Genomic DNA, 12430 nt, shown 5'->3' with positions numbered 1-12430 from the left:
GTCACTTCAGCTAATAGATATTTATCCTTTAATCAGAAATCCCCATTATGTTATGTTTTACAATTGAGTTGACATTGCACTTCAAAAAATGTGCAGAAAAAGGTGCTCTTCTGTCTTCAGCTCTGTCTCCTTGTGGCTGCGTTGCACACACCATGACGTCAGCAGCTTGCTGACATCACAGAGTGCGCCGCGGGGAGCCAAAAACTGAGCCAGAGCTGAAGAGAAGGCACTGGCTATAAACGGGGGGTGCAAGCACTGGCTATATACAAAGGGGCTGCTGGCTATATTCTGGGGGGCCATGTGATCAATGCAGTTTCCCACCCTCAGCTTATACATCGAGTCAATAGGTTTTCCCAGTTTTTCTGTGTAAATTAGGGGCCTCTGGTTGTACTGGGGTTGGCATATACTTGAGTATATGTTTTTGTTTGTTTGTTTTTTTTTTTAAAGGACATCTACCATCAGATTCACTGATGGAAGGACTAGTCCAACTCACATGTTCCTTGTTCCTTCCATCTAAATCTGCCAGGAATAGCGCTTTGATTAGGATTAAAAATGAGTTTAAAAATCTCGAATATAGTCCGAGTCTCTCAGACTTTTATCAGCTGAGCACCTTTTGGCTCTACTAGCTTATAATTTATTCACTCTTGCTGCCTCTCTGCAATCGCAACGGGGTAACAGGCGGGAGACCGCAAGTCAGGGGAAATAAATAAATTATAAGCCATTGGACTCAAGAGATACTCACGTGATGTACACGTAAGCCTGAGCGCCTGAACACATTTCAGATACATGCAGTTCTGGGATAGGTTTAAAAAACGCACCCGAAAAACACCATGTGTGAACACACAATCCTGCTTGATATAGTTAGATAATTTTTCATCCATATCCGGGCATCCTGGAGCACGTGAGCAGTGAATGTGGTGGTAGATGTTCTTTAAATGGTCCCGGCCTGCACAATTCTTTGAGTGACTGGCCAAGCAATATGGATTAGCAAACCTCTCTTGCTGTCTGACAAGAAAGAACCATTAATGTTTTCATTTTTTTAATACAAGCTGTACAACAAGACCCACATTAAAGCCTATTATCAAAGTAATAAGTATATGAAAATTGACAGATTGTAAGATAAGACACATGATGGATGCGATTTGGAGTGTGAAGCACATTTCACTGGCTAATAACAATTGCTCTATCTGGAGTCGAAAACGTAACCATTCTGTGTCCCTTAAGAATGCAGTTTATATTACGGCAGTACCACTAGGCTGTCGCACATAGAAGCCAGGTTACATTCCTAAGTGTTTCCTTTCCCCTGTGGTCCGGGGATACATAGCGCATGTGCCCTCTGTGGTACGATACTGCGTGCACCTTTCTGTCCCTTCTGCTTTACAATATTTTCTGCACACAGAAGAAGTGCCACATCATGTGCCCTGATCAAGCACCATGATCAGGGGTCATTTGTCTTGCACTATATCAGCAGTCCTTATTCTCTGACATATTCAGTTCTTAAACATGTCACAGAGGAGTTTTTCCATAGGAGTGTTCCCAATAGTACGATGGAAAAACAGAAGTTCAATACGTTCAGAGGAGATAAATCGGAGAGATGGAGAAAGAAGCAATAGTTTTCCAAACCTGACGGAGAAGGAAACATTAGGGTTAGAATTCCAAAAGTTTATCAGATAATCATTATATATACACTTGACAATGCATTAGATCTGTATAGTAAATGAACTACTAGACTAATAAACTGACCTAGGAATAGGCATCACTTTACCAAATGTGATTTGCATGTTCCTTATGGGAAATCTACCATCAAAACCAAACATGGATAAACCAGGGACACTCATAGATCCAGGCACGGTGACTGTGGTAATCTTCTTATATTTGTTATCCAAGGTCTCCTTCTTTCTAAAATAAACTTTTAAAATTATGCTAACGAGCCTGAGGGGCTAACGTAGCCCCTCTGTGATATGGCTTTAAAGACTGTTACACTGTCTAGCCTTCCCCTGCTCCCTCAGCACTGAGATTAAAGCAATATAATGGATAACAAATATAGGCTTACTACAGTCACAGAGACTGTATCAACGTGTAAGTGTCCCTGGTTTATCTTTCTTGATTTTGATGGTAGATTTCCTTTAATGTGTAAAGAACTGAATTGCAATGACTTATGTAATTCACTTTATGAGAGCAATACAAATTTTCCTAGAGTGCATATACTGTACTGTATATATTGCTTATTGCACTTCTTGACAAACAATATCAAAGTGAGTGTCTTTGCTGCCCGGATCTAGGCCATACAGCAATGTCCTGCTGCTTGTCTACATTAGGTACACCCTAAGTGCTCTTTTACATTGGCTTTGTTTTTCATGTTCATGGTTCAGTGATTTCCACAGATGCTTCACAAAGCCATTGATTTCTATGGGTGTTTTCACATTGCCTTGTATTTTCACTGATCTGTTGTTTGTGGAAAAAAATTATGAAATGTCCTATTTTTTTTCACCAATGGGGATCACGGAAGGCAATAGAAGTCTTTGGACTTCTATGGAGACAAAAAGGATGCGCAACTGAAGCCAATGTGAAATTATATGTTCTTTATTTACCTCACAGGCTGGGTGGGATAATGACTTCTTGTATGTTGAGCCAACATCATCTGTGATTGATCTTGCAAATTTTCTACTTGTTCAGGGTCTTTTAAGCCTCTTGTCTCTAAAATTAAGCAATAAAATTACATGTTAAAAAAGTGAATATACAGGGGTCAACAATGTTTACATAATAATACCTTAAATAACACAGGACCACTGCATGTGATTGATTGGCTGAATTTACATAGGCCATGTGTTTTGAATTCTATTCTATAGGACAGACACCAAATGTATATCGTTAGAAAATTTTTTGGGAAAAAAATTGTATTGCCCTATCCTGACACTCATCATTTCTATACTAACTTGTGCATTGCTGTGTAAGGAGTCATTTTTTGCAGGACCAGTTGTAGTTTTCATTGATATCATGTTTTGAAACTGTACAACCTTTAAAGGTAGGAAAAAGAGACGACCAGTTTGACGCTTCCATTACAGCCGTCACTGTATGGGATAGTTGTTTTTTGACTCATGGGTTGTACAATTTGCTTCTTACTGTCGCTATGCATAGGAAAATTATTTATGGAGTAAACTACCATAAAAGGATGGGATAGAGAAAACATCAATTTTGGTTTCCTTTTTGGACCACTTTCCCTAAAGTAGAACTATAACCATATCTCGCAAACATCACGAGTTGGCCATGAAAGTTTTGGTTTTCCCAGCCTGTCCTGCTGTTGTAAGAGGTAAGTCCTGGGTAATCTACGATCTCCGGATTCAGGTAGTGTTGAATGTAGTGGTGAAGCAGAGACAGGAGAAGTGACCTGCAGCACGACTGATGTGTATTGTGTCACAGGCCCTGGAGGCAGGGGTGGTGATCACTGACATGCGTGAATGTACCTGACTTGTTCTAACAAAGTTATTGAGAACCTCTTTTTTTTTTTTTTTTTTGTTCGTTAAACCAAGAGGAGACCCAATATGGTTGTCATGAGAGCTGTAAGTGGGAGGGTCAAAAGTCAACATGTTGTCTAATAATTTCATTGGGCAAACTTGACAGGTACTAATAAATATAAATGCTGACCTGGCTTAAACAGGAGAACTGCCTTCATGCAAGCAAATTCTGTTGGGTCAACGTTTAGGGACTTAAATCGACTAATAGTTTCTTGAAGGATTCGAATGTCCACACTGGCGGAGAAAGATTTCCCATGGACATTGGAAGAAAGCTCAGGCACTGACAACAAGGGGCAGTTCTCAAGGGGCATTGACCATTGGATAGCACACAGCAAGAACAGCTCACTCCAAGCCTCCTCCAGCAGAATTACCTGCAGAAATAAGAGAAAATATCATTTTATACAAGACCTAATCCGTTACATGTTATTTGCTTTCTTGCATCTTAGCTGTAACTGTGATCAGCAGGAGCATGGAACTGCTTCATTCATTGCCATAAAGCCATAGCTTTCCATCATACAACATCCATGCCGCCCCATCTGGTAAGTCATTGAGAAGATAAACACAATCCAATCCTCGTTGATAGAACATGGCAGGAACATACTTCTCCACCTTTGGTGTTCAAAATAAGCTAACATTTCCACCTATCTTTTACTACTTGTAAGTTGATTTATAGTAAAAGTTCTTCTATGTATGTTGTTTGTATGGCAACTCTCCTTACATTCCTATCATTTATGAACAGTTTTTATTCATCACAATACACTTTTTATATATAACGGAACAATTGCCAAATTTGTGTCTTACCTGATCCCTGAATGGAAGGTTAGAGAAGACAGGGAGGTTCTTGGCCCATTTCACTGCCATGAAGAGAAGCCTTGCAGAAGTTTCATATACTCCCTCTGGACTGGATGTGATGAATGCGGACATCTGAAAATCACTAGGTGTACGCTCTGGCTCATTGCTTGTCACATCAATATTCTCATCGGCTAGAAGAAAGGATAAGTAATAAGGGCAATGTTCAAGTGCTGTGTAACAGGTCATGATCTGTTCTTATTTTCTACACTATTGCCATGAGGTGGGTGCAGTCATCATCATCCACAAGGGCAAACATTGATCAGCTTGTATACTGCAATTACATAACATATTAATGTTCTAATGGATATACCTTCTTCGGGTTCAAGTTTTGCACATGTTTCTGCTGTCATCAGGCTGGCCATAAACCTGTGATTGTGGGGTGGACTCAGATTTCCTGATACTGAATTTGATACTGGGGTCCGTATGTTGGTTCCTTGTGGACATGGTGGGGGAGGCTCTCGGGTTGTAGCTAAGTGCTCAGAGCGGCTCTCTGTGTCTAGGTCAATACTGTCTAGGCGAATCTGAGCTGTGCTGCGAGGCTGTCGCTCATTCTGAACTGCTACATATAAAAGATCAAGAGAACAGTCATGAGCTGAAAGAAAACTTCTGGTGAAAAATCTGTGCAGTCTATATGGAGCCAAGAGAACTTACCATCTTTATTCATGCCAGTTTGAAGACATTTCTTTAGCCTGCAAGCTTGGCACTGATTTCTGTGTGCTTTATCTACTGGGCACATTCCTGTTCCTGCCTGGCATCTGTTACATAACAGAAAGCAAATAGTTATTATACTGTCACCTATATAATTCTATGTAGTAAGACAGAATACCCAGTTACATTGTAACCAACACAGATGTGTCTTCTGGTTAGATGCAAGCCCTCAGTGATCCCCATTATGAGTTATACCAGTAGGTTACTAGTGATGTTTTTGGGATTTGAATGTGGCACCATAACTTTGCCAAACTGGACTCTGATCATTGATGGTAACTCACCGGTAGATAAGTTTTCGACGAACACTTCTCTTGAAGAATCCACTGCAGCCATTGCAAGCAAAGATGCCATAGTGTTTTCCACTGCTGCTGTCTCCACATACTCTGCACAGCAGGGCCGGGCTGGGTGCAGGTCCGGGTGCAGGACTAGGAACTGCAGGAAACAAATTATCCTAATAGTGAACATTCTTAAGAATAAATTTGCCATATGTAAATGTACCTTTTATATTCCACATTAAATAAAATTATTATCGGCAGAAAGAGCAGAAAAGATCAAAATAATTCATTGTGGCCTTCATAAATAGCACTGGGGAGGGTTTCGAAGATGTTCACACAGGCTATTTGGTTCTAATTTATTTTGGTTTCAATATGCATATGACCTTAGGCTCACATGAAGTTTTGTTTGGAAAAATTTGAACTAAAGCCAAAGATTGATCCAAAGTTCAGGGTATAAAGCTAGTTTAGCACTATTGCTTAGAGGAAAATGTCTGAGCCCTTATTAGGAGTCAATGTCCTGACTTGAACAAGGGTCCAATTCCCCAAACAGCATTGTAGGGATCTAGTATGCTGTCAGTTCAGGGCAATGATCCTAAAGTCAAGCAGGGTTATTTAGCTGAAGGAAAAACTAATACATCCTCTCTCCTGCATTTGCCCCAAAAACAGAATTGTAATTCTTCCTATTAGATCCACTTCATGATTTTGGTCTCAAAAACTGCCACAAAAAAATGTATGTAGGTTTCCAACCAGAAAGTTCCATAGTACAGAACAAATGCATTTATATAAGTTAACATTAGGAAATGTGCTAGTATACTTGTACTCATGTGTTGTCATATAATGTACATTCTTTTTTCATCCAGATACCATATGTTTCCAGTTATTCCCATATATTGTAGTAATGTACAGGGAATGTATCATTTAGCATAGGTTCTATCCATAATGGAGATCGCAATCTGATCTCATATATGTGAGGGCATATTTCCAATGATCATTTGTGGATACTTGAATCAGAGCAGAGAACATGAAGAACACACATTCTATACAGACAAAATAAATTACATTGATTGCTATAACAGGTTAGGAAATATTGACTTATTAGTCATTAAGAGTAAAAAGTCAATGGTATTAGTTTCTTACCTGACTGGCTGTCTTCTGCACTTGTACTAAGCACAGAGCCTGCAGGTGAACTCATTTCACCTTAACTTTCTAGAAGATTCTTTAGATGATTTTCCACTTATCGGGTTGTAAGCTCCTTTCCGCTCTAGAAGTGTGAAAAGTGTCACTATGACTTTTGAATTCCCTTTCCTGGATTGTAGGCAATGAATTATATGGAACAACTCATCCTCTGTTTTTTTCAGAAAATAGAAGATCCAAGGAGGAGATAGAGAGGAGATGCTACAAGATGGAGAGGTTTGTCTTTCTCTTTTTCCTTGCCTCTCTTCAGGAGTTTTCTTAGGACCTGGAGATTAGCTCTTAACGCTGTGTAAGCAGATGCCTCTTGTCATCCTCTTAATCTTTACCATCTAAGAGAAGGTGGAGCCATCACCTTTACCCCTATGAAGATATGGCCATCCTTGTTCTTGAATATTGGATATTTTAACCCTTAACCTGGACCTTTTGACATGGAGTATGAGTTGGTTACACTGGGAAATATTTTAGTGATGCTAGACACTTGTTCATTGTTGATAACTGTTTGAGAAAATCATATTTCTTTTTTTTTTTTTTTTTTTTTACTTAATTTTTATTATTTTTTTTACATGTAAGTTACAAATTCTTTTAGGATACAAAACATTTACCGGGTCTCCGGTCTGCAGACATTGTCAAAATTACAATCTTCAGAAATACATCTTTATATAGAAAGTATGTATTCTGTAAGACACATAGATATAATCCGTTCCAACCAGGGTATACGGCAAGAACAGCAACCGTAAACATTTTTCCAACATTAGTAGAAAATCATATTTCAATGACTTTAAAAGTCAATATGACCAGAACCATAGGTTAATATAATAAATAGGTCATGCTCAAAGAAGGTCAGAAATAGAACTATAGCCTATGTTTCCTTACTTCTCAGATAAAGGAAATCAAAGAGGAATGTTCTCTTGTCTGGTGTCTCTTTCTTACCTTTGCATTCCAGAACCATAGGCTCATATAATACAAAAGGATTAATAAAGGTCAATAAAAATACAAATTTAAAAAGACAGAATAGAACTATCACCTATTCTTCTCCGGTCAGATCATAGCAAAACGTCCTCACTCATGTGGTGTCATTTTCTCACCTTTGCATCCTATTACTCCTGGGAAATGGAATTTGCTATTACTTTTAGATGGAATATGCAACGAATGGGCTGGTACCCTCACTAATAAGGCTTGCAAAATAATTCTTTAATACTTTCTTACATTTACATTTGATTTTATAAACTAGGCCTGATACATTAAACTTATAAAAGAAAGTGCCATAGCAGTCCATATTTATTAACATGATTCTTTTCACGAAAATAGCAGCTGTAAGGTCAGACACTATTCTGGTAATTAGAAAAAAAATCCCTCAATAATCCATTTATCCAGAAATGATAGAGCAAGCAGAAAACGCACAAGACAATTAAGTGGCGAATATGCCCAAAGCTCAGGAATCAGGCGGCAGATGGTGGGTTTACAGGGAGGGCATAGTGACGGAGGGTCTTCTTTGCCTTGGGTGACCTTGATAGAAAATGCTTATATAATGCATTTTATTTAGCATACAGTCTTTACCACAATAACAAAGATATTTATGTATTTAACTGTTTTCAATGGGAAGTATTTGTTAGTCATTAACTATATACATTAGAACATGAGATCTATATATCACTTAATGGGAACTGGTCAGTATAAATTGACCCAATAACCCACTACCAGTATGTTGTCAAGCAGCTAAATGCCTTCCTTAGCTTGTTCTAGCTTGGTGGCATCATCCAGAAAATCATCTTTGCATCAAGATGTAAATTGCTAGTATAAACTTCGAGAGGCAGAGGGTTTTCCAATGAAGTTAAGCTCTCCCCGCCTCAGAATATCACCTTTGCTGTAATTGACAGCCCATGGACACATCAACTCGCTCTAAAGAAGTCTGGGGGACGGTGTGAATCACAGCAGAGGGGATATTTTGAGGTGGGGAGAGCTTGACTTCCGCACAGAACTCACATTATCTCTTTTCTAATGAAGTAGTAGCTTTCAGGAGTATCCGAGAGTAGTAGAATGTTTATGTACTTATCGAATACATCTATGTTAGGGTTTTGTAATATTCCTTGTCAATCTTAGGTAACTGCATTAGTTACGGAAAAGAGTTCATTTAAAGATTATGAAGAATAGTGATGGGCAGGAAAAAGGACTGTGTCCATCCCATGATAGCGTAATCTGTATCTATATTGTATCTATATGGTGTTTACAGGAAACACACTGAGTATATGAATTATCAGACTCTTATATCATGATTCTAGGATCATTTAAATTAAAATGCAGTTTTATATATAAATTCTATGACTGAAAAACACTTAATGACACACATGAAATCTAACACTGTAAAATGGACAATTATACAAGTTTTTTAAGATCTAATCAGCAATAAAAGTGTACAGTATACATTGCAATAGATGTAGAGCATCAGTACTACAATCCCTCATCCTGTCCAGGAGGGATCAGAAGAAGAGCATGTTCAGGGCCAACACACAAATCACATAATCCTGTGCTAATACGTTTACACATTGCATTAAAGTGAGACGCAAGCAATTACTGTATGAGCAGCAACAACACAGACCACCCCCTCCCTGCATCAGTAATTTAAGCCGAATATACCAAAAGGATAAACGCCAAATTCAAGATCATTTGCTCCGTGCTGAGCAATAGGAGATCAGTGTATGGTTAAGAAACATCTAATAATGATGTAAACATTTTCTAGGTTTCTATCTACCAAAAGAATAAATTTGAAAATAAAAACTGTTCTCAAAGGACATGTCCATCAATTTATAGTATGAAAATAGAAATACAAAGTATCTTGCATTTGAATAAGATTGCATTACTTATCTTGTCACAGGTTGGGTTATAGAGGTGTCTACACAGCACCAATATACAAATATCTATGTTTTTTTTCTTAAAATTTTACTTAGAATTATATTGAAAAATTAAAACTCTTAAAGCGTAACTGTAAAGCTAAAGTGATTTTACCAAATTATTATATGTGATTCCCCCTTTGATAACAAACACAATGATTCCTACTTTGTGCTGCTTGTCCTTTTCATTCCAAAGTTCTGGCATTTTATGTTCTGAAAGTGTTTGACAAAAATCTCTCACACTAGAGATGATGTGGGCGGAGACTAATGTCTGACTATGTCAGGGCTCCCCAAACTACGGCCCGGGGGCCACATGCGGCCCGTGGACCGGTTCGATCCGGCCCCCGACACTTGGCGCGCCAGCACCGGGGCATCGCGGCCTGCAACAGTCGGGCAGGAGCCTCCGTCCGGACAGGAAGCTCCTGCCCGTCAGTGTGTAGTGCTCGGTGCGGCCGGAAACGGCCGCTCCAGCACTATTACTGGAGCGATGTGGCCGGAATACAACCCCGGCGCACATCGCTCCATGAACAAGGCTGCGCGGCCGTGCACCCCTTCCTGCCCGGATGCAGCAAGAAGATAGAAGACTTAGGTGAGTACAGGGTTTTTATTTTTTTTATTAAAAAGGGCAGTAAAAAGATTGTGGTGGCCGGAGGCCAATAGTTAGCTATGAGGGGCAGAATAGGAAATAATTAATTATAAGGGGCATCTTAGTAAATAATTATGAGGGGCAGCTTAGTAAATAATTAATTATGAGGGGTAGAATAGGAAATAATTAATTATGAGGGGCATCTTAGTAAATAATTAATTATGAGGGGCAGCTTAGTAAATAATTAATTATGAGGGGTAGAATAGGAAATAATTAATTATGAGGGGCAGAATAGGAAATAATTAATTATGAGGGGCAGCATAGGAAATAATTAATTATGAGGGGCAGCATAGGAAATAATTAATTATGAGGGGCAGCATAGGAAATAATTAATTGTGAGGGGCAGCATAGGAAATAATTAATGGTGAGGGGCAGCATAGGAAATAATTAATGGTGAGGGGCAGCATAGGAAATAATTAATTATGAGGGGCAGCATAGGAAATAATTAATTATGCGGGGCAGCATAGGAAATAATTAATTATGAGGGGCAGTCTAGGAAATAATTAATATTTAGGGGTAGAATAGGAAATAATTAATTATGTGGGGCAGCATAGGAAATAATTAATTATGAGGGGCAGAATAGGAAATAATTATGAGGGGCAGTATAGGAATAATTAATTATGAGGGGCAGCATAGGAAATAATTAATTTTAGGGGCAGTTTAGTAATTAATGGGTGGGGGGCATATTCAATAATTAATGGAGAGAGGTCCCAGTATATTAATTAATTGGGCCAATATATAAAATAGTTCACAAGGGGGTGCAATGGTCTGAGGGGGACAGTGAATGGCCCCCTATGTAAAAAGTTTGGGGACCCCTGATCTATGCCCTCAAGCTGAGGCTAGTTATCTTGCCCACAGATCCAATGATGCCTTGTGTTCTCTCTCAAAGTAATTTAGCATCAAATCCATTTAGTTTCCCACAAGTAAATCCACTGAACAGTGCGCATACAGGATGTATATGGTACAAATGGCAGCTTCCATCAAATGGAGGAGCAGGGAAGATGTAATAAGTGGTAGAAATCATTAGTACACCAGTTACAAGCAGTCTATAGCCTGTGCTGTGTGAGCACTGAGGGTTAATAGCTTATCTACACAGAGATGATACTGCCGATGACAAGGTGGGGGAAGTGCGCAGTGAGAAGAGCAGAGACAGACAGCGAAACTTCTGTAGAATCACAGCCTGTTATGGAGGGACTGATAGGGAACAGGGAAGATCTTGTTCTGTAGACTTCCAGCTCTGCTGCATTCACTGTGACATGACCTCTTCCCCTGTGAGCAGGGAGCAGCAGCCCCTCCCCTCCCAGGAAACTGACCAGAAACAAAGTATAAACAACATTCGGATTCATAGGACTTATCAGCACATGGAGAGGAGTCAACTACTGCAGCAATGAGGTAATCTGAGGGCTATAGCAAAGAAACTACTGAATATAGGTAATAAAGATAATAGTCAAAGTTGTTTTACATCCCAAGAGCTATTGATTTGTGAAAAATAAAAAAAAACTTTTACACTTGCACTTTAAGGAACATATATGGAAATAAGTAGTAAACAAAATAGTGTTGAGCAAACCAGAATGTCATATTTATTAAATATATTTGCATAGTAGTTTCCTTTTGAGTTAAAGGTACTGTAACAAGTTTGCAAGCTATCCCCTATAAACATGATAGGGGATGCAAATCTGGTGGGGTTCAACTGCTGGATGGGTCCTGCTGCTCCATTCATTCCTTCTATTAGTGAGAATAGAACCTGTTCTCCAGATTGCTGGGAGTCTCAGCCGACGGGTAGGGGATAACTTGCAAAATTGGTACAACCCCTTCAATGACAGCTTTGCAGACTAATGGAGTTTTCTCAATCGCCATCATGCAGATACCTTGATTCCTTATATTATTTGGCCCAATCTTAAAGGGGTATCTTAAAGGGGTTTTCCCATGAAACAAGGTAGGCTCTATCCACAACATTGGAGCCAAGTTGCTGATTGTTGGGGGTCTCAGTAATAAGGCCCCCACAGATTACTAGAACGGAAGGTCCGTGGAAAGAATCTCGGACTCCCCTGTTCTCGTGATCTGTGGGGGTCTCATCACCACTGTTCAGCAAGTTAGGTCCTATCCTGTGCATAGGGCCTAACTTGTTTCATGGGTAAATCCCATTGACTATTCTATAAGAAAAAAGGTTTCCACTGCATGTAAATGAACATGTTCTTCTGAGTGCTGTTTTTGTTATTGTGGTTGATAGTCCATATGATGCAAGAACTCCCTGTCTGTTGGCTGAACTCCACAGCAGATACTGTAAGAACTGTGCCGTGTTGGCATAGCAGGTAAGCCAGCAGTCAGGGAGTCCTTGCATCATATCCCTCT

The 12430-nt window shown here is 39.3% G+C and overlaps 1 protein-coding gene across 1 annotated transcript; it reads right to left on the bottom strand.

Moving 5' to 3' along the window:
• Positions 1-1026: 1026 nt before the first annotated feature.
• On the bottom strand, positions 1027-6997 carry NR2E3 (nuclear receptor subfamily 2 group E member 3). The gene is made up of 8 exons (XM_072147789.1): positions 6488-6997; positions 5357-5507; positions 5019-5122; positions 4678-4926; positions 4317-4498; positions 3646-3886; positions 2592-2697; positions 1027-1623 (listed from the first exon to the last, which is right to left on the bottom strand). Exons 1-8 carry the CDS (start codon positions 6540-6542, stop codon positions 1491-1493), a joined length of 1221 nt encoding a protein of 406 aa, XP_072003890.1. The 5' UTR covers positions 6543-6997; the 3' UTR covers positions 1027-1490.
• Between the last annotated feature and the right edge of the window lie 5433 nt (positions 6998-12430).

The sequence above is a fragment of the Engystomops pustulosus genome, chromosome 4, assembly GCF_040894005.1.
Source record: "Engystomops pustulosus chromosome 4, aEngPut4.maternal, whole genome shotgun sequence".
NCBI classification, from domain to species: Eukaryota; Metazoa; Chordata; class Amphibia; order Anura; family Leptodactylidae; genus Engystomops; species Engystomops pustulosus.
Note: the sequence above shows the minus strand (reverse complement) of the source record. Positions and strands in the feature narration are given on the sequence as shown.